General features: G+C 40.8%; 1 protein-coding gene and 1 long non-coding RNA gene across 3 annotated transcripts; one reads left to right on the forward strand and one right to left on the reverse strand.

Annotated features, from left to right (window-relative positions):
- Positions 1-6494: 6494 nt before the first annotated feature.
- LOC134063883 (solute carrier family 22 member 7-like) lies at positions 6495-14234 on the reverse strand. Its single transcript, XM_062519630.1, has 10 exons — positions 13738-14234; positions 13116-13219; positions 12391-12545; positions 11957-12125; positions 11603-11726; positions 11386-11495; positions 10139-10353; positions 9729-9837; positions 8738-8944; positions 6495-6627 (listed from the first exon to the last, which is right to left on the reverse strand). Exons 1-10 carry the CDS (start codon positions 14116-14118, stop codon positions 6564-6566), a joined length of 1638 nt encoding a protein of 545 aa, XP_062375614.1. The 5' UTR covers positions 14119-14234; the 3' UTR covers positions 6495-6563.
- A 3461-nt stretch (positions 14235-17695) lies between these two features.
- On the forward strand, positions 17696-19968 carry LOC134063914 (uncharacterized). Of its 2 annotated transcripts, none has more exons than XR_009936216.1 (4): positions 17696-18692; positions 18777-18912; positions 19128-19263; positions 19534-19968. It is a non-coding gene; the product is annotated as an uncharacterized LOC134063914 (long non-coding RNA). The 2 variants fall into 2 exon arrangements; XR_009936215.1 differs by having other exon boundaries at positions 18840-18912.
- The last annotated feature ends 416 nt before the right edge of the window (positions 19969-20384 follow it).

A 20384-nucleotide genomic window follows, 5' to 3' on the forward strand; every position in this document is an offset into this window, starting at 1 on the left:
GTCAGACTTTTGTTAAATCTCCAGGGCCAGGTTGCACAAACACCAAAACCAAAGATAGATGATATGAACCAAATATTCTGGAACAGACGGATTTACAACATTGAACGCGATAGGTTATTAGGCTATATAACCCTTACGAAAAAGTACTATAGGAATCTTATAGTATTTTGGGACTAAATATTGTAGGAATCTTATAGGAATACTATAGTAAATTGGGACATACTACAGAAGTACTACAAGATTGCTATAGAAATACTATAGCGGCTAGAGGATATTATAGAGGTATTACAGAACAAAACAGAAGTCCGTGATGCGACTTCCACCGTTTCCTTTCCTGTTCACAACGCATGCAGTCTACATTGAAGTGAAACGTGCAGAACGTTGTCCAAAACAATACAATAACATTGTGTGTTGAGATCTAGTAGCCTACATAGACATCTGTACATGAAGTGGCAACTAAAGCCATGATCAGTCATGAAAACGTTGGCGGCTGCAGCCTCATTTAGGTTTTGGCTGGGCCAGCTAGCCAGCCAACTACTTCATCAGCCAGCCGTTATTCTCAAAGCAAATGGCTTCGGGGTCTATACATAACACACTATCCATTGCAACACAGCCTATTTGAAACCGATCATTCCCCCTCCCCCATACACTCGTCTAGGCTAGGCTACTACAGACATCACCGCGCATCGAGGACAATTAACTGCCTCCCCACCCCCACCGCCTCTCTCTGTGCATAGGCTGTAGGCATGGCTATTTAGGCAACTCGTGGAAGAATGCGCAATCATGTTTCATCGCATATGCGCGTTTCAGAATGTTCGAATTCGCCAGCGTGCGTGTAGTTGTGTGAATAGAAAAAACAGAACATAGCCTATATTTATTGATGCTTTGCTCAAAATAACTTCCGCCACGAACAAGTCGGGAATCGAACCAGCAGTCCTTTGTATGTGAGGCCAGGGGTGCGTTTCCCGAAAGCATCGTAAGCCTACGATGATCGTAAAGTCCCTCTTACGACCGTCTTAAGATTTGCCGACTGTTTCCCGAAACCATCGTAGCTTAAGAGCATCGTGAAAACACTCGTAGATCTACGAGTGATCCAGAGTGCTCGTTACTGACTAAGAGCGTCGTAACGCTATGCCTCAGTGGAGTCACCAGCAGGATATGCAGGGGGATTACAACTAAGATTATAATGATCCAACTTACGTTACCATTCTTTATTGTATTTACTTGTGATGATTCAGATTTTAGCATGCAAAATAGCATTCATTCAATGGACATAAGGATGCTATCAAAACCGGACAGAAATAGCCTACAAACAAGTTAGGAAACGAGACGTCGCCAGAAAGGTTTGCCATTATCTTTTTGTGTAGCCTTTTATTTTTTATGTTTTATTAGGCTTATGAGGTAAAAACAGAGAAAGGAATATGTGGCTATAGTCTGTGCTGGGTCAAAATCTAAGCCTAGGCTATGTTATTTAAGCCTATACATTTCCTCATTTTCTTATCAACCTCTTTATTCAAACGTCACACCTCAAAACATTATTGCACAGGCAGCACACCGTGCTCTCACAAGTAGGTTAGCAAAGAACTGGCATGAACGATGTAGGAATAGGCTAGCCGAAGCCTAATATGCTACATATCCTATAACAAACATAAAAACGGGGCAACAATCTAATGTTAAATAATAAAAAGTATGTATGCCTGTGTGTGGTATATGGCCTAGGCTACTTGGAATGCTTACATGCAGATGTCAAAGGTTTTCTATTCTCGTATTGATGTGAATTAATGTATAGATCCGAAGTTCAGACGGTAGGCTTAGCTGTGACGTGCAGTCACCTGACATCACCATCACTCAAATTAGGGGATATTTCAGAACTTTTCTCGTGGACAGCTCCCTTAAGAGCATCGTAAGATCAATGCACGCGCGTTCACGCTACGAGCATGTTCGGGAAACAGTCGGCAAATCCTAACGATCGATCTTAAGATGAATCGTAGAAAACCCTCGTAAGAGTGTCTATCCATCGTTATCGGGAAACGCACCCCAGAGCTCTAACCAGTGGGCTACAATTTTCTTCCGCAGATTAGTTAAAATGTGTATCTCAATGCTGGATCTCGAATTCACGTAGACGTTAGCTAGAAACAATAAGCCCATAGCCTTTTTTCAGCAGACATCGCAAACATATCATACACATTCACAAAACGGAGAATATCTTTCTGCTCAGCATAGCTCTCTATCTCTCTCCCTCCGATGTAGCTAGACCCTATAAGATGCTTCTCCCTAAATGAATAAAAAATGTTTTAGAAAGTAGCCACGGTAGCCTGTAAAATGCGGCCTGAAATCCTGGCTACTGTGTAGGCTAATTGAAACCAGACTGTTCATTGTCGGCAGACTGTTCATTTTCGGCGGCGCAAACAGATAGGCTACCTATTAAATGAATAGAAGTGCATTTGGGGAGTGAATTGACTTTTACCCATTCACTTTTAGAGCATTTTAGTTGAAAGTCAAGTTTGCTTAAGGTTTGTTCAAGAACTCTTCCAGAGTTTTTACCTCAAACAACACAAATCAACACAACTAAATGAACAGATAACTCGAACGTGCTGTATGTCATAATGAAACAACCACAGACTATCAACAACACGGTCTGACACGAATGATACTATTGCAAACTGAATTTATGACCAAACGATTTGATTCGTGCACGAAGCGCCATCTAGCGATCATTTTGTGTAAGTAACAGCCTCCCAGTCTAAGGACTCAGCGGTCTTTTGACCGCCTCGCCGCGCTTTAAGTAGTTCACAACAGCACGGCGCTTCTAGTAGGTCGTCAAAGCGGTCAAATGACCGGGGCGCGGCGCTTCTAGGTATAAGTGGGTCAGAACGGCGCGGCGCTTCTAGTGTTAACAGGCCTGCATTGTAGCACATTAATTAAATATCAAGTGTTTTCCGTGTGTACATGTAACCAACAGCATAAAATAGCAGAATATCAAAACCTTTTCAGTAGGCTAGCCTACCGCTGTTCCAGAAATCACAAATAAGAAGGTTTCCCTTCCATATCTGTTCATTTTAGTACATTCTAACATAAGGAGCAAAAATTCTACAACAGAGCAAGATGGATCACTTTTGACAAGCTCAGGTGTCGTCCCAGACGCTGCCTAGTGCTGATCCTAAAATGTTAACGGATCCATCTTGCTCCGCTATAGAATCTTTGGTAAGGAGGCAGAACGAGACCCCTGTCATAATCGTCATGGGGAGATTCCTTCCAAACCTGTTCCAAACGGCCTATCACGTACTTGAACTGACGTCATGGGGCGGGATCCAGCCGGTTGCATGCGGGCAGAACTGTGTGCAGAGTTTGACTGCAGGTGTCTTCATCCCATTTCTTCAAGTCGAACAACACGTCTAACCAGCACGCACTGCATATGACGCAAATTACGTTTCTGTTTGCATTCGGCTGCATGCGTCTGCAGCCGACTTGTCATGTCGAGTGAGCCTAATATAGGAACTGGAGAAAGTGAACAAGTCCCGCCCCCATTCATTTCAATGGGAATAATGGGCAAGTAAAAAGTGCCAAAATTGAACGATTTTTTCAGGCTTCAACATGGCGTTTCAAGGGGCTTGTTTCCGGTGCCGTTTTACTTAGCCAATTAAGTGCCAGGTTACTGATTGACGTAAGGTACAGAAGGAGAGCTCGTGCCCACTCTTAGCTCGTGCATGAGCTGAGAGTGGAACAGTCACCAATCAGCATGAGGAGAAATCGGGAGAAATGGCACCGGACATGATGTATTTCTGGAAAATGGCGACGAGGAAGTGCCTTGCTAATTGGCGAAGCTAATCAGTCAAATCCTGACCCCCTGGTGTGCAGAGTTTGACTGCAGGTGTGTTCATCCCGCGAGTTTTGAGTGACGTGACATGGTCGCATTTTTGTGACATGATCACAACATTTCTTCAAGTCGAACAACACGTCTAACCCATAGACAGTAAAAGATATGGACAGAGCTATCACGTAGACGTCAGCAGAGACCGAGGAAGCAAATTTCAACTTTTTTTTTTTGGTCTTCTATTTCCGTCATAGGTCTCCTGCGCAGGCTCAGGTGTCGTATATGTGACGTAGGCACGTAGTCTGACCGAGTCTGACCTATGGCGACGCTTTACTCTCTATGGAGGCATGCGCATTACCATGTTAGCATTGATTTCGGAAAACGTTTATTACTCTGCCGATAAAACAGTTACGAGATTATGACGCCAATTTCACAATGTAGTATGTACTCCGACAATAGAAAATGTTCATATAAAGGCTTAAAACGCCTCAGCTGTAACGTTATTTGATGTCAAAAGTGGCGCTTACGCCCCATAGGATTCAATGGAATGGCCAGCTAGCACTGGTCTACTTTTAGCATGGCGGCCGCCATACTGTCTACACTCTCAGAACGTTCGCTGCCCCCTTGGTCTAACCAGCACGCACTGCATATGACACAAATTACGTTTCTATTTGCATTCGGCTGCATGCGTCTGCAGCCGACTTGTCATGTCGAGTGAGCCTAATATCCCAGTTGACGAGGTGCAAATGTGAGAGCAGAAAATACAACTTCAGACTCGTAGCTGCAGATTCAAGCAGATTCAAAAGAAAATAGTCCACAGTTTCCCCCTTTTTTACGTAGGCCTACAGAAACTTTTCATTTGTGAAGTGTAGCATGGAATTTGTGTACCTGCAATAAGAAATCTGTGAACTTGCAACCTCTGTGTTGTATTTGCAAGGCAGAAGAAAACAAATCGGTGACTTCAAATTCCATGACATAAGTGCACAACTCATTTTCACGCGCACACAGACTTTTGCACCTGATTTACTGTGGTGAAGGTAGCAAAACCATGGGAGTAGGGAACTTTTAATCTGAGAAGTGTATTTGTGTACCTGTAATTAGAAATCTGTGAACTTGTAACCTCTGTGTTGTATTTGCAAGGCAGGAAAAAAAAATCTGCGACTTCAAATTCTATGACACAAGTGCACAACTAATTTTCACGAGTACACAAGACTTTTGCACCTGATTTACCTTCATACTCTAGATCTCTACGCACACACGCAATAGTGAACATAGTAGTAACATCAGATGCGGAGATAAACGAAACCCCGTGGCGGCGAATTTCAAAAAAGTCGGCCACAACCTCTGTTTTTTTTCAGTACACTGGCGTAGAAAAAGTGGACAAGCCACCTAGAGGTGGAGACCATAGACGGTTGCTACTTCAACGGGAGACCTACTATATACAGTACATATGCTGAACACTATGTCTCCAGCAGGTCCGAACGAAGAATTCGACATCAAACCTTATTTATAGTTACGCTAGGGGTCTGTTCTTTGATTTCTCTGGTTTTATGTATTTGTACTGATATTATCAAAGACTTTAAGAGCTCTTGTTTCTTCACGACTATTAACCTATACAGTCCATAGGATTTTTTTATCCAGCAATGTTGAAATATTGAAAAATGTATATACTGTCATTTTTGATATAGTGACTCTTGATTGTTGTTTTTTGGGGGCAAGATGGCCCTTGTTACATCATCTGTATATTGCAATTACTAATTGGGTGACACACCCCCCTCATATACCCTCCCCCTGCACCTGTTCTGTGTTGCACCTTGATGAAGGACCTTGGTCCGAAACGTTGTGCTAAATAAGCTGCTATCAGTGTGCGGACCTTTATAATTTTTTTTACCATGGGGGTGCAAATCACAAATGACTGGATTTAAGCTAAGTTGATGCGGGCTCTTGAGACCAACATACCAAAAACATTTTGTCATCCTTGGTGCCACGGTTCAGGAAGTTATTTAGGAAAAACTGATTTTTTTGGGTTTCGGGGGCTAGCGCAGTGGTGAAATGGCCCCTGGGGACCAAACAAAATTTTTCGCGTATAAGTCTGCTGGGATTAGTAAGAACAGATTTCAGATGGATGAAAGTGTGGATTCTCCTTAGTCACATAGCCTTTGGGCAGTACAAAGTTAAGGACATCTACTAGAAGTAATTATCATGTCATTTTTTTTCTTATATTATAGAAAAAATACACTGTTCTCTAAAGTTGTTGTTACAGCTGTAATCGAGTGGAAGTTTAGATTGAACTTTAAAAATAAACACAGTATTCTCTGAAGTTGTTCTTTGCAAATGTTACTTTTCATTTGAGATTGAACTGCACCTCAAACATCTTACCTCTGATCTGACAAATTTTGAGAATGTTTAGTTTTGTAAATAGGGACAACAACCCATCCTTTCTCAAGATTATGTTACTAACATTATGGAAGTATTATTGTGTGTGTTTGCAAACATGGAAAGACAAAATGCTGGTCAGAGATAGTTGTAGTTCTTGTAGAGAGAAGGGGTGATTTGATGTGTGCTGTCAGGTCTTTAAGCAGCTTATAGACAATAACAACCATGTGCCATGGAAGAGTGACACTTTATATCCAATAGAGCCACAGGCCGCAGGACTACATTTTTTGAAAATGTATGGCATTTTATTAGCATTTGTTAAAAGGAATAGTCAGGTTTGTGGTGTTGAAACACCACCAATAATCAGTTGTTTTCATCCTCCAACTTCACTGTCTGCATTCCCATGAGAGAGGACAGGGGATTCCACTTGTGCTGCTCTGCAATTCAACCACAAAACATTGAATTGTTACGCTTGTCATACAAGTATATATTTTTACTCAAACAAATCACACTGATGCAGAACACTTACCATACTGTGCCACTGAAATATATATATTAGGGCTGGGCAAGTTAACGCGTTGAACATGGAGCAGGGTAGACCAACGGAACTTTTACATGCCCATTTTCATTTTAAAGTTCTTTCAGACGGCGCAATCGACAGAAGAAAAGTTATTTGTAATCACTGCAAACTTGAATTTTCTTATCACCGGAGTAGGGTGACCAGACGTCCCGAAAAAATCTGAACAGTCATGACAAGCAGTTGTACCGAATCCCAAATCCTGCCCTAATAGTCCCGAATATTATATTCTACTGCAGAGTCTCAAGTAGCCTAGTTATTGTCTGATACATTAAAAACAATTCATTCAAGGCTGCTCATTGCCTGTATGTTTAGGGGGGGAAATGTGTGTAGCATAGCCTACTCGCGTGAATTGATAATAAGCTACTTTTCATTCATTGTTGACATGGAGGCTCAGGTAGCTCCGGGGCCTGATGAACATGCCGCTAAAAAGCACGAATGAGGGCACAAGCTGCAGCCGGGAGGACAGGGATTAGCCACGAGAAGTGATTGGTCGTAAAAATGAAAGTTGCTGATGTCTGGGTTACACAAACAACAACTCATTTGTTGTGTTTTCTTAATGACCTATAGGCCTAAATAAAAAAAAATATTTCAACATTATACTACCAGGCTTATTACACCAATTATGGAAAGGTCTGACTACACGCACTATTAAAGGCTTTACCAAAAAAGTGTGTGTACAATAGAGATTGAGAACGTGACGTAAAACGCAACGCATTTTGGGAATAGGTGTCCCAAAATTAAGTTGTTTTACTGACGTGCGGGAACAACGAAGTGCATTTGTCGAAATACCGTTTTCCTGCTGTGTTATAAAATTCAATAGAGTAACATGAAGTTTATCTTTTATAGTTTTCCAGCGTGGAAAAATAATAGTATACGTCATGTTTCAGAGGTGACAAAAAGGCGAGGAATGGCTTGGATAGCAGCACTAAGGAAGCGCGAGATTATGTTCTGTTTTTCACACAATTTTTTCACGCTTAGTTTTCATTATTATCATGCCAGATCATAGACCCAGAACACTAGTTTACATGGGCTGGCATCAGGCGAGCCAAACCTACCCATAATTCTTTGTGTTTTGATGACTTTGGTCACATGTCTTAGCGATCTCTATAGCTTTACATTTGTATTTGTTTTGATTACATTGTTTAAGTTGAGATTTACACTAAATCATTTAACTGCTACAGTATAAACAAAATGCTGATGTTAAATGCTATGGCACTTTCATTCATATGGCAGCACATTTAAAATAAAAATGTGCTATACTACTTTTGAATTCATTATTGAGTTTTGCGTATAATCAGAGACACTTATATATGAGGACACACTGCACTGGAAAAATCGCCCATTGAAATGCATGGGGTAACTTCGTAATGCAAAGATGGCGGGTGTTTACACCGGTTTGCACATGTCCCGCCTCCTCCAGTGCCGTTGCTCCAACCATTTTGCCGATCCTTGGCGGTCACACATGCACAGTCCAAGATTACCAGTAAGATAAAGGCTTTTTAAGCATTAATTTGATACAAAACCACCAAACCTTTTCAGCGATTTTAGTCTGATTTTGATCGTGATTTCAAACATGTGATTTTATGTCCCTTACACCTCTGAACATCCAGCTCTCTCCCCATTCATTTAGATATGGCCTTGTTACGGTCAAACTCGCTGCCTGACCCCATGGCCAATATGGCTGCTGAGTGACGTGACTTGCTTTGAAAAGACTTTGGTATAATAATGCATACATTAATCATGATTAATCAGGGAAATCATGCAATTAATCGCGATTAAAAGTTTTAATCGTTGCCCAGCCCTAATAGGCCTATAAGGAACAGTTGTGTAAGAACAACCTAAGGTCTATTTCTGGATGATAAGGAGTTAAAACTTTTGTTTTTGAGCCAAATTATGTTAATCTGAGTAGTTTTGAGACAGTTATTTGCATTATGCCATTGTGTGAGATTTAGTTGGGAAGGAGGCACCTTGTTCCCTCGATGTCTTCGATGGTCTCAGGCAGGCATTGGTCTCGTGTTTCAGGCAGTCGGCTGGCCACTAAACTGGACCCCACTGCAATGCAGCACAGGATGACCTGAGGAAGGCCCAACCACACGTCATCCAACAGCAGGATCAGGGGGGCCACAGCCACCCCCACACGACCCATGAAGGAGTTATAGCCCATGCCATTCTGCCTGTCCAAATGGATAAGAATGGTTGGGAACGTTACTTTTGAAATGTAAGAAACAGATCACAAGTTATCCTGTTAAAAATGTAATGTATCAATGAAGACACAAAAGGGCTTAGGGCGCTCAGGAGTCTATAGATTTGTACTCAGGTGCTCTTCTGCTACAGGTGAGGTGAGAATCCAAAAGCAAAATGAGTTTGCAGAGGCACTCTGAGATTTTAGACAATAAAAAGCATTTAATACATGGCAAGCACTGGGTTTTAAAAGCACATGGGCCTATGCGTTGCGCCCATATTGGCAGCAGCGTGTAGGCTCATGTGCTTTTAAAACCCAGTGCTTGCCATGTACTATTAAAGGCGTTTTATTGTCTAAAATCTCAGAGTGCCTCTGCAAACTCATTTCGCTTTTGTAATGTATCTATATTTCCTGTCATGATGATGGAGAACACATACACACTGAACGAGAAACCACTGGCATCAGTGATAGATATTGCAAATGAGTTTGCTGTACCATATCTTTGTTTCTTGGTATCAGTGATTCATATTGCAAATTCATTTTCTTGGCATCGGTGATACATTTACCACATCTTTCTGGCATTTTACGGCACGTCTCCAGAGATAGATAAGTAGGCGTTAGTTACAGAATTAGACAGACAGAGACGGGAAACCCAGTTTCAGGAAAAAAAAGAAAAAAAATCTGACTAATTGGTTCTACCACACCAATTCGATAATTTCCCATGCTAAAAAATTACTTTATGAAGCCAGGTTTCCCTTCTCTTTTCCAGCCCTTACCTGATCACCGTTGGGTAGAGTTCTGAGCTGTATAGAATCAGAGTGCCAAAGGCTGTCGCGGAAAACCCCTTACCAAGCACCGCTACCACTGTTCTCACCACCCGCTGCTCTGAAGAAGAGACACACACACACAATTACATAATCACATTGCACCGTGATGTGTTGGTATCTTATCTTAACTGATATCTTGTATCTGTTCAAATGTGTGTGTGTGTGTGTGTGTGTGTGTGTGTGCATGTTTATGTGTACAGTATGTGTGTATGTGTGTGATATGTTGATGCTCTGGCAGCACTATTTCCTTTCCATTTTAAAATTTGAATTTTAAAGTCATGCCAATAAAGCCAGTGGGTACAAATCTCTAAATCAACATATAGACTGCCTTATCTTTGGCCTAATATGCAGTTCTTTACCTCTGGGAACAACTACAGTGATAGCGAGACATATCCCAGCCAGAAAGAGAGCACCACACTCAGTCTTACGGCGCCCAATCTTGTCCAGAAGGTAGAAAATAGCCACTTTAGCTGGAATCTCAACAGCAGCCATTATAAACTGTGTGAGGTAAATATTTACTCCAAACCCTGTTATGTTAAAACTGATGCCGTAAAATGTGGAGGCAACTCCATACCTGCAAGACATTAGACACAAATGATTATGAAAAAAATAAAGATGTTAGACACACATGATTATGAATAAAGAAAAAGACATTAGACCCAAATATAAAAAATGTAAAAATATGTGCAATCCAGTTGAACCCCTCTGTCAATTGTTATGGTGGCAGCAATCACTATATGAGTTATTTATTGTTTAAGGGGAACTTGGCAACTATCTCAACTTAATACACCCATTTATAAATCATTTGGATGATTAAATGATCTGGCGAAAATGGTGACTTTCCCCTCTCCCTCTAGCGTCCCCAGGCCGAAAACCAACGTTGCAACTTTGGCACTTACCGTCCCGGGAAGAAAAGTGAGAAACAGGAAACTCCTTTTAGGAAACTCCTTTTAAATCGTTTCTTACCTTGTAACATCCGCATTGTTCTGCTGAACTGTTTTGCTAGCTTGTAAACAAATCAATGTGCTTTATTATTACCTCTGCCAAGGAAGTTACTGTTTTCATCAGGGTTTGTTTGTCTGTCTGTTTGTCTGATTCAGGAGGTGGTTATGTTTTTCGCTTAGCGGGCTAATGGCATGGTGGCCACGTGGTGGCGATCTGAGTTTAGGTTGAAATGTATGACAACCTATAGGAAGAACAATACAGGTGGAGGTCTGCACTCTCTGAGTGCTTTTCTAGTTACCTCCGCCAAGGAGGTTATGTTTTCATCAGGGTTTGTCTGTCTGTTTGTCTGTTTGTTAGCAAGATAACTCAAAAAGTGATGGATAGATTTCGATGAAATTTTCAGGGAAGGTCTGAAATGACCCATGGTAGAAACTAATACATTTTGGGAGTGATCCGTATCTCCGTCTGTATTCAGGAGGCGGTTCTGTTTTTCGTGTGGCGGTGTAATGGCATGGTATGGCCACGTGGTGGCGATCTGAATAGTTTAGGTTCAAATGTATGACAACCTAGGACAATACACAGTTTCACAAACACTGTACTAAAAGCCTAGTGTGCAAGTAGGATACTGTATGAGGCATAACTGGGTTAGATCCCCTCATACCAAGTAAGACCTGTAAGTAGTGCCAGCTTTCTCATCTTGGGAGTCCTCAGCAGATCGAGATAGGAGTATTTCCGGTTCCCCCGATTGGTCACCACAATATTAGACAGATTCTAAAGAGAACGAGAACAAGCAAGCAAACAAACAGATAAGCACACAAATAAATATAAACAGAGGTCCTGATAAATCAATGATGACGATAACAACACATTAAGCTCACCTCTGGTTTGATGGAGGAGGCCATTCCCTGCCGACGGTTCATCTGAACACACTTATTCAAGTAGTAGTGAGCTTCATCTAGCCGCCCGTTTGCTATCAGCCATCTAGCTGATTCTGGAACCCATCTGTTTTGAGATGACAGCTGATTAATTTAAATAATTCCAAATCCAGGAGATATATGAGAGATATTCAGTCCGCATGGTGATGAAAATGTAGACTTTCAATAGAAACACTTTTTGATAGTTACCTCCATGATACAGTATTATGGCTATGAGCTATCTATGAGTTGCTTCCATGATATAATGGCTATGAGTTACCTCCATGATATTATGGCTATGAGTTATCTATGAGTTACCTCCATGATATTATGGCTATGAGAACTGGTGCTGTGATGGCCACAATCAGCCACCTCCAGTCTCTGATGAGGAACGCAAGTGTGGACAGTGTCATGAATCCAAATGTCCATGACAAGCTGTCAATCACCCCCACTAACTTCCTGCTCTCAATGTCCACCCATTCCACAACTGTTGACAGAAGCAAATGTAAATGCACACACACACACACACACACACACACACACACACACACACACACACACAATAGTTAAAGTAAGATTTACACCACCATAAACAGCTACTGATAATGGCTGCAGTCACTAGAAACACATCTCTTCTAAATGCTTAAGTAATGTGAACAGGGACTGGGTTTGCTCTGGTTCACTCTTCTTTGAGCTGCTGTAATCCCATGAGCACAGAAAGGAAGGGAGAAAAGAGAGGGGTGTGTTCTCACTGAGCACGGAGGTGACGATGACGATGCCCGTGATGCAGAAGCCACTCAGGAACCTGAGCACAGCGAACATGATGTAGGAGGTGGAGAAAACGCTAAGCAGCGCAAACGCCATCCCCGACACATAGGACACCAGAAGCATTATCCTGCGTCCATACCTGTGTGGATGAGGAGGGTTATAAAATGATGATGGTTTTTTTTTAAATCTTTTATTAAGATATTAGATTAGATAGTTCATTGAATATCCCTTTAAAAAATCTCAACCCCTAACCTTAGCCTCAAGACTCAAACATAGATGGGGGTTGAAGGTGGATAGTACACACTCCTCTGTGCTGGGGACTGCTCTAGAACCCAAGGACTGCTCTAGAACCCATGGACTGCTCTAAACCCCCAGTACTACTCTAGAACCCATAACTGCTCAAGAACCCCAGGACTTCTCTAGAACCCAAGGGCTGCTCTAAAACCCCAGGACAGTTCTACAAACCCCAGGAGTTGATACCTGAGAGAAGGCTACTGCATGGACTGCTAAACATAATGGCCAATACATCACATGGCCTACACAGCCTACTGGTGAGACAGCTGAGAGTGTTCAGTTGGAGGCTCATCCCACTCAACTCCATGGTAACAAGGACCGCTACAGCAAATCATTCCACTGCAACAATACTGTATACTGTAATGACTTCCCTCTGGACAGTAGAATGCTTGGTGTTGTTTGAAGTGTGTCATACCTGTCACTCAGACCACCAAAGGTCATGGCTCCAAACATGACCCCTACAAAGAAGATGGTGGCAGTGGCTTTATTCAGCCCCCTCTTATCGCACACCAAATCCCACTTTGAGGAGGAGAGGAAGGAAACAAAGGTAAAATTGGTGGAACAAATAATTTCTAGTAAGATGTATGATGTTTCTAGCTGTGTTTTGAAATCATAGGGCCACAGAAAGGGGGTTAAATTATTCTGAAGTAGTAACAGATGACCCAGTAGACTGTTTGTCCAGGAAATACAAGAGAATGAGGAAATGAGGGGAGAATTAGAAGCACACACGAAGTAAAGATGTTTGGGTCATCTCCAAAACATTCAAGTGATATAACTCTCTTCTTATGTAATAGAGTGCCCCCTATTGGCAGACATTTGGAATAGCCTCTCACTGCAGGCACTAAAACAAACTTCACCAAGTTTTTCTGAGGTTGTTTACACACTGTATAATAATTGACTCCATATCATTCTGTACAGTTCTACAGCTGCAAAAATTACTTTTAATCATTTTAATGTTGTTTTTATATTTGTATATTTATATTTGTATATTTGGACTCATGACTGACAATACGGCACTGAGAAGAGAAGTCCTTTACCTCAGTGGCCAGTGTACTTGTGAAGGTGCTGTTGTCGTACACCCATCCATTCCTACATGGCTCTGCAGGATGCCCAGTGTTCCTGGAGGAGTTGTGCAGCAAGTGGAACTGGGGCTCTGGGAACATGAGACAGGAAGACAGGGTCCCGTCCGCCTGCTCCGGGATACTGACCGTCCGTCTCTCCTCCGCCGACAGATTCCCAAAGTCGCCCACAGCATCCAGACCGCTGATGTCACAATGGTGGGGTGGGATACCCGCTATGAAGTTGTTCACCAAGAAGTGACATGGCAAGGTGACACGTCCCAAGAAACTAAGGCAAACAACCATCTTCTGGAACCTTCCAAAGCCATCGATGTCTGAAAGAAGGTCTTCAAACTTCATTGTGACAAAAATGCTAAACAAAGCACTCCACAGTTTTGTGTTGCAATACTGCCTCAAAGTAAATCTCTCCCCTAAACCTCTACCCTCTCATTACGGGACACAGTGGTGCTGTTTCTCTCTAACTCTCTCTGTTTTGACATTGGTTTGTGCAAGACACACCTCTCTCTCTCTCACTCTCTCTCTCTCTCTCTCTCTCTCTCTCTCTCTCTCTCTCTCTCTCTCTCTCACACACACACACAAACACACACACACACACACACACACACACACACACACACACACACTCACTCACTCTTGGTTGCCCTCTCCTTGTCCAACTCTCTCAATGTTAATTTAAGTTGACACCATTGTTCAAGACTGAACATTCCAAAGGTTGAGAATGAAATGAATATGCATAGATTTTCCACCAATCTTTGACTTTTGTAAACCATTACAACCTCTTCTTCAGAAGATGTCTGGGGTGGTAGATGTACCAATACTAAAGTAAAATCACAGCTGATTTCTTTCCTGTTTCTTTTTAACAGGATCTTTACCTTGAATGTGTTGGTCCACTTACTCCAAAATGGGGCAATGTCAACTTCATATTACGTAAGATTAGGATCAATTTGATTTCAGAAAGACACAGGGATTTTTTTTGTCGCAATGTAGGACAAGCCGTGTGAAATGGAATCTCACTACATTGAATTAGATCTCATTGTAGTTTCTGGGAAACTAGCTGTGCAGGAAATTTCTGGGATCTACAATTTAATGCAGTGCTTGTCAGCATAGGTACTGTACAATAATAGGACCAAACTACTAAAGCTTGGCTTCATTGTCCAATCAGCTCCATGGATGTGCATCAGGCTGTAAGTATTGTTTTTTCTTTCTTCCTGTTGTTTTTTGTTAAAGGAGAACTCTGGCCATTTTTCATATAAATCATTGTTTCTTGAGCTCTATCCACTGACTATACTGACAGTACTTGATGACTTTGAGAAACAGAGATCTATGTGAGAAATGGGCAGATTTCTCCTTTCAGGACACCAACCCGTACAGAAACACACCAATCCATTCAGACACACAAATTAGTGGCCTGTGTCACAAAATTAGTCAGATTATGGTCCTTTTATTGGTAATATCAAAAACACAAATATTTCAAATGCCTTGTAATTCTATTGTTTTCATTGGAGACTCTTATTAGGTTGAGTCTGCGTCTGTGACTGAAGAACACTTTTCATGTTTTAATATTCACTACAGTCTCAAAGGACTCCTCAATATCCTGTGAAGTTTCTGTCAAACCTCACTCAGACATTCAGAGGCCCTTGACCTGGCGCATCAAAACTAACTCTTTTCGGACACAACTCTTTTTCTCCACAGTGTCTACCTGAGGGGCTCTGCTAGGCACAAACACAGTGGTGGGGTAGGATACCCACTAGGAAGTTGTTCACCAGGAAGTGACGCCCCAGGAAGAGGCCTTTATAATAATGTTCAGCGTATGTGAAGCTCAGGAAGGACTGGACCCTTCCAAAGCAAAGCAGAACTGGAGGTCACTGGAATGTTTTTCCACTGTACAGATCAAACAGAAAGCTTGTCCACCATGAAGGATAGTTTGCTGAATCTGACAAAAACAAAACAAAACAAAATATTGGATCAGAAGCACAGACTGTACCTTTAACCAAAACCAAGGACTGCACCTTTAATCTGCAGCAGCACTGACAACAGTGGCGTCCTGCGTACTCACTCACTGCCAAACTCACTTCTACAGGCTTTGCACCTGCTCTCTTTCCCCCTCATTTCCCCTCATGTTTGCCTCCCTGCTGGTCTTTCCCCTGCTGATAGCTGGAACAGCCACACACAGTCAGACTCTCACTCATGCCCTACATTCTAAGCCATTCCAAAAGTCTAACAACGTTACAGTGACTTTGTTAAGGACAGAGAGTCAGCCATCAGCATTATTATTTAAAGAAATCTGAAGAAATTATCCTAATAACAGAAATGTAAAGTTATTTTTCATTATTGTTTATTTGTATTATTTGTTACGGACCATATACAATTTCAACATCAAAGTTGCCATCTGATGCATTGTACCAGAGTTAGCCAAGGGTAATTTGCATCTGCAGTCGACTCTTTCAGCTTTCATCTGTTGTTGTACCATTTGATGAGCATTTATTTTTTGTCTTTGTAAAACGTTTCTATTGTATTCTACTGTATACTATTGTAGCCTTATTATCTTAAACTTCTAGTTTTGACAGTCTGACGAAAACGTTGTTAAAATGTTTCACATAATTGTTTCAATAGAAATGTTTCATTAGGGGTTTTTTTGGTGAAAGATACCTTGCACTAAGCCTTGCGCTGCTTGAACTGTCAGAATGGGACTACTTAACATTTTCTTCCAGCCAGACTGGAAAACAACTCCTATCCTGGCCAACTCTCAGGGTGGTAATTAATTTTCTCTGCAATGTTTTCAAGAAATTATGTTTTAGTCCCTGTGTCATTCTCCTGAAATTATCAAGGACAAAATAACATTGTCATAAGGATATGATTAAAGAATAAAATAACTAATAATATTAATAATAAAAAACTGGAATCATACTAACATATATGCTGAAAGTTAGTTTGACAGGATCATTTGCACAACCTTTTGTAACTTCACTGTAAAAAATGGCTGTGAAATTCACAGTTATTTACAGGAAATTTCACAGTAGCACTACTGTATATGCTTTTTACAGTAGAATGTTGTAAAATTTACAGTAACGCCCCTACAATTACAGTAGTCCAAGTGTTACTGTAAACATTACAGTAGTCAAAGCACTACTGTAAAACAAACACAGTATAGCCACTATAGTACTGTAAATAGTAAAGTAAACTACTGTATTTTTTCTTTTCAACAATTGGCCAGTAAGTTACTGTAAATACAACTGAAATCACAGTATTTAATTGGTTTTCATTTTACAGTGAATGCATAAAATACTGTAAATGGAAATGCGGTACCTTTACTGTAAAAAGTATTCACAGTAACTTGCTGGCAACAATTGGGCAGTAAGTTACTGTAAAACTACTGAAATCACAGTATTTAATTGGTTTTCATTTCACAGTGAATACATAAAATACTGTAAATGGAAATGCGGTACCTCTACTGTAAACTACAATTACAGTAGTAAGTGTTACCGTAGAAATTACAGTAGTCAAAACACTACTGTAAACCAATCACAATATAGCCACTAGTAGCCTAGGCTACTGTAAATAGTTAAGTAAACTAGCCTACTGTGTTTTCCCTTTTTTAATCTTATCTTTCTTTTAACTCATAATGACATACCAGAGACGGTTGAGAAAGTCAATTTGATGTCAAGAATTAAGGCTTTGATCACACTATTGAGCAAGCATAACACATTTCAGCCTAATAATTTTCCACGATTGTTTAATTTTAACGGCTGCTTATCGCCTCTTGATAAGCGCATGCGCACACGCAGTAATTCCCATCCCCCACCCCTGACTTTTCAACTCCAGCCAGAGTGACTTCACTTCAACCGTCACTTTTCAATCATGAATCTGACTGCATTTTTCAACTCTGTACAAACATCATATTCAAGGTAAGAATTACAGTACTTTTTTATGCCAATTGAAAACGGGAATTTATTAGAAATGTATTGTTTTCACAATGAAATGTTAACCAAAGCCATTATTGCCATGTTAGAATCAGCATAGCACATATCGATAGCTAGAACTAGCGAGCTAACGTCGCTAGCGTTAGCGATGTTAGCTGTTAATGTTAACTTTTCCAGTAACTAACTTAACCATCATGTGGGATTTTTCGAATGATAGTCAATATCATATCTAGCAATAATTCAGTCTGATATGTCGTTATGAATGTAGAGTTTTAGTTTGAATGAAATATCAGACGCAAGTAGCTTAGCTTAAAGTGGCTGTTACCATGCAGGCTGAAGGCTGAAGTTAGCTAGCAGACAGACACAGGTGAAAGTTGTTAACGTTAGCAGCTAGTTAGTAACATTACTTTGCGAACTCCATGGGGCATGGGTAGTTAACATTAAACTTAATACATGTAGTGTTGATGCATAATATGTAGTGTTGCTATAACTGGAAAGAGGACCAGTAAAACAAATTAATGAAGTAGGCTGATGTGTAAGTTATCTCACCCCTAATTTAGGAACTGTAGTTTTGCATAGTCATGCTCATAGATCCGTCATATAGTGGATGTGAAAGGGGAGCATTTGGGGAATTTCAATTACCAGAAATATCATGCCGATAAGTAAAGGGATCTTTAGTTTGTGAAGGGTAGTGTTTGGCTAAATGGTATTCATTTTATAGCCTTTATTTGCCCAATGTTTGGTGACTTAAATTGAGGCATGTGTTTATTTAAGATGCATGTGAGTGTAGTAGTGCTTCAGTGATGGTCTTTTCATGTTCTGTGTGTTTTGCAATGTATTAATTAATGTAAGCCTCTTTCTGTTCCCTCTGTTAGTAGGTGGTGTGAGGACTGCTGCCCTGAGAACGCTGTGTCAGAGACACTTAGGCTGTGTGCATTTTGGAATGTTCCAAATGTGTGTCACTTCCATAAGGAAGAAGTTCCAAGCCTGCAAGTGAGTTCACTCACCAAATAGAGAGACACGCATATAGCATTTAATATGTGTGCATGTACTGTATTTGTGTCTGTAACTGTTTAGTTTATCCCCTCCTTTCATGTGTCTGTTATGACTTTGTGGGCTCAACTGTCAACAACTGTCCAGGGCGAAGTCGGTCTACCCTGATGGCACTACCCTGATGATGTCTGTTAGCCATGGCTGCTGCCCTCAACATGGTGTAAGTGTTTGTGTTTTATTTATGTTCATAAATAAACTGATATCAAGAAGTAACATAGATGGTGACAAGGGTGGCAAGGGTGCCTCATGGCAAGGTAATTATCATTTCTATTTCTACATCTGATTTCCTTGCTTATTTTAAAGCTATGATTTGTTTTGTATGGCAATTGCTGTTTATTAACAAATTATATGGCAATTGCTGTTTATTCTTTTTAGGAGCCATCCAGAAGTCCCAGCCTGGAGCCAGAGGCTGCTATTGCAAGTCAGATGGGAGATGGCCTACAGTATGTTAGGCATCAGAAAACTGGTGTTCGCATGAAGGCAGAGTTGCCGCAGGCAATTATGAGATTAGGTATGATATCACATAGACATACTTCTGTTCAGAAGTGTAGGGTCACTTCGAAATGTCCCCTTTCCAAAAAAAAAAACACTGGACATATCAAAGTGAACTCCCAAACTTTGCTATGGTGGTGTATTGTACACATCTGCATTACTTCTATCTATTGCACCTGACTAGTGTGGGTTTGCTTTTATTTGTCACACAACCGGAGTAGTTTGCATTAATTACTGTATATTCATGAACGGGGTCAATTGTAATGTATGCTTTCTTTCTCTTTTTCAGACACTTGACATTTACTGCGAAAGGTACCATCAGAGCACCTCTCCCTACCCTGCAGGATACCTATACCAGAAGAGTACAACAACGGGCCAAAAGTATTTCAAAAGACATTTCACGCTCTGACCACGGACTGTTTAAACCACTGAGGTCAAGCAGACGTCTCTGTTCCCACGTGGCAGACTGAGGGAACACCCACAAAACAGACTGGGGATGAGTTTCTTTACTCCGCATCCTGTACACACACAACTCCTTATACTACATTACATAGACTTGCCAGTTGCCATACTGCACTTACACACACTGCGCTTTTAACCCCCTTATCTGTGTCAAATCAGATAAGGTTGTGGTTGTGTTCAAACCATGTCTACTGTTGTCTGTCAACATCCACTTCAGTCATACATTTGAAATGTCTTAAATAAATAACAAAAGTTAAAATTGTTTTATTGTCTGCAGTTAACTGAAATATTTTGGAATATGAGTTATTCTATTAATGATTGCTCATGTAAGTTCAATTGAATTCACAGTATTTAACTGACATAGCTTTTACAGGGAAACAACCAATACTGTAAATACAACTAAAAAAAAAAAAAATCTTAATTTAAAATCAATTGTTTTTCACTTTACAGCAAATACATAAAATACTGTAAATGAAAATGCGGTACCTTTACTGTAAAAAGTATTCACAGTAACTTACTGGCAACAATTGGCCAGTAAGTTACCGTAAATGGAAATACAGCACCTTTACTGTAAAAGGTTTTCACAGTAACTTACTGGCAACAATTGGCCAGTAAGTTACTGTAAATGGAAATACAGTGCCTTAACTGTAAAAGGTATTCACAGTAACTTACTGGCAA

The sequence above is a fragment of the Sardina pilchardus genome, chromosome 18 (assembly GCF_963854185.1).
Source record: "Sardina pilchardus chromosome 18, fSarPil1.1, whole genome shotgun sequence".
Taxonomy (NCBI): domain Eukaryota; kingdom Metazoa; phylum Chordata; class Actinopteri; order Clupeiformes; family Clupeidae; genus Sardina; species Sardina pilchardus.

Excerpts from the sequence above, each read along its gene's own strand:
- LOC134063883 (XM_062519630.1), bottom strand. The coding sequence starts at position 14,118 with ATGAAGTTTGAAGACCTTCTTTCAGACATCGATGGCTTTGGAAGGTTC. Across the intron at positions 11,727-11,956 it reads ATAGCCATAATATCATGGAG|ATGGGTTCCAGAATCAGCTA; the intron begins GTAACTCATAGA and ends ATCTCAAAACAG. Across the intron at positions 6,628-8,737 it reads GAAGACATCGAGGGAACAAG|AGCAGCACAAGTGGAATCCC; the intron begins GTGCCTCCTTCC and ends GTTGAATTGCAG.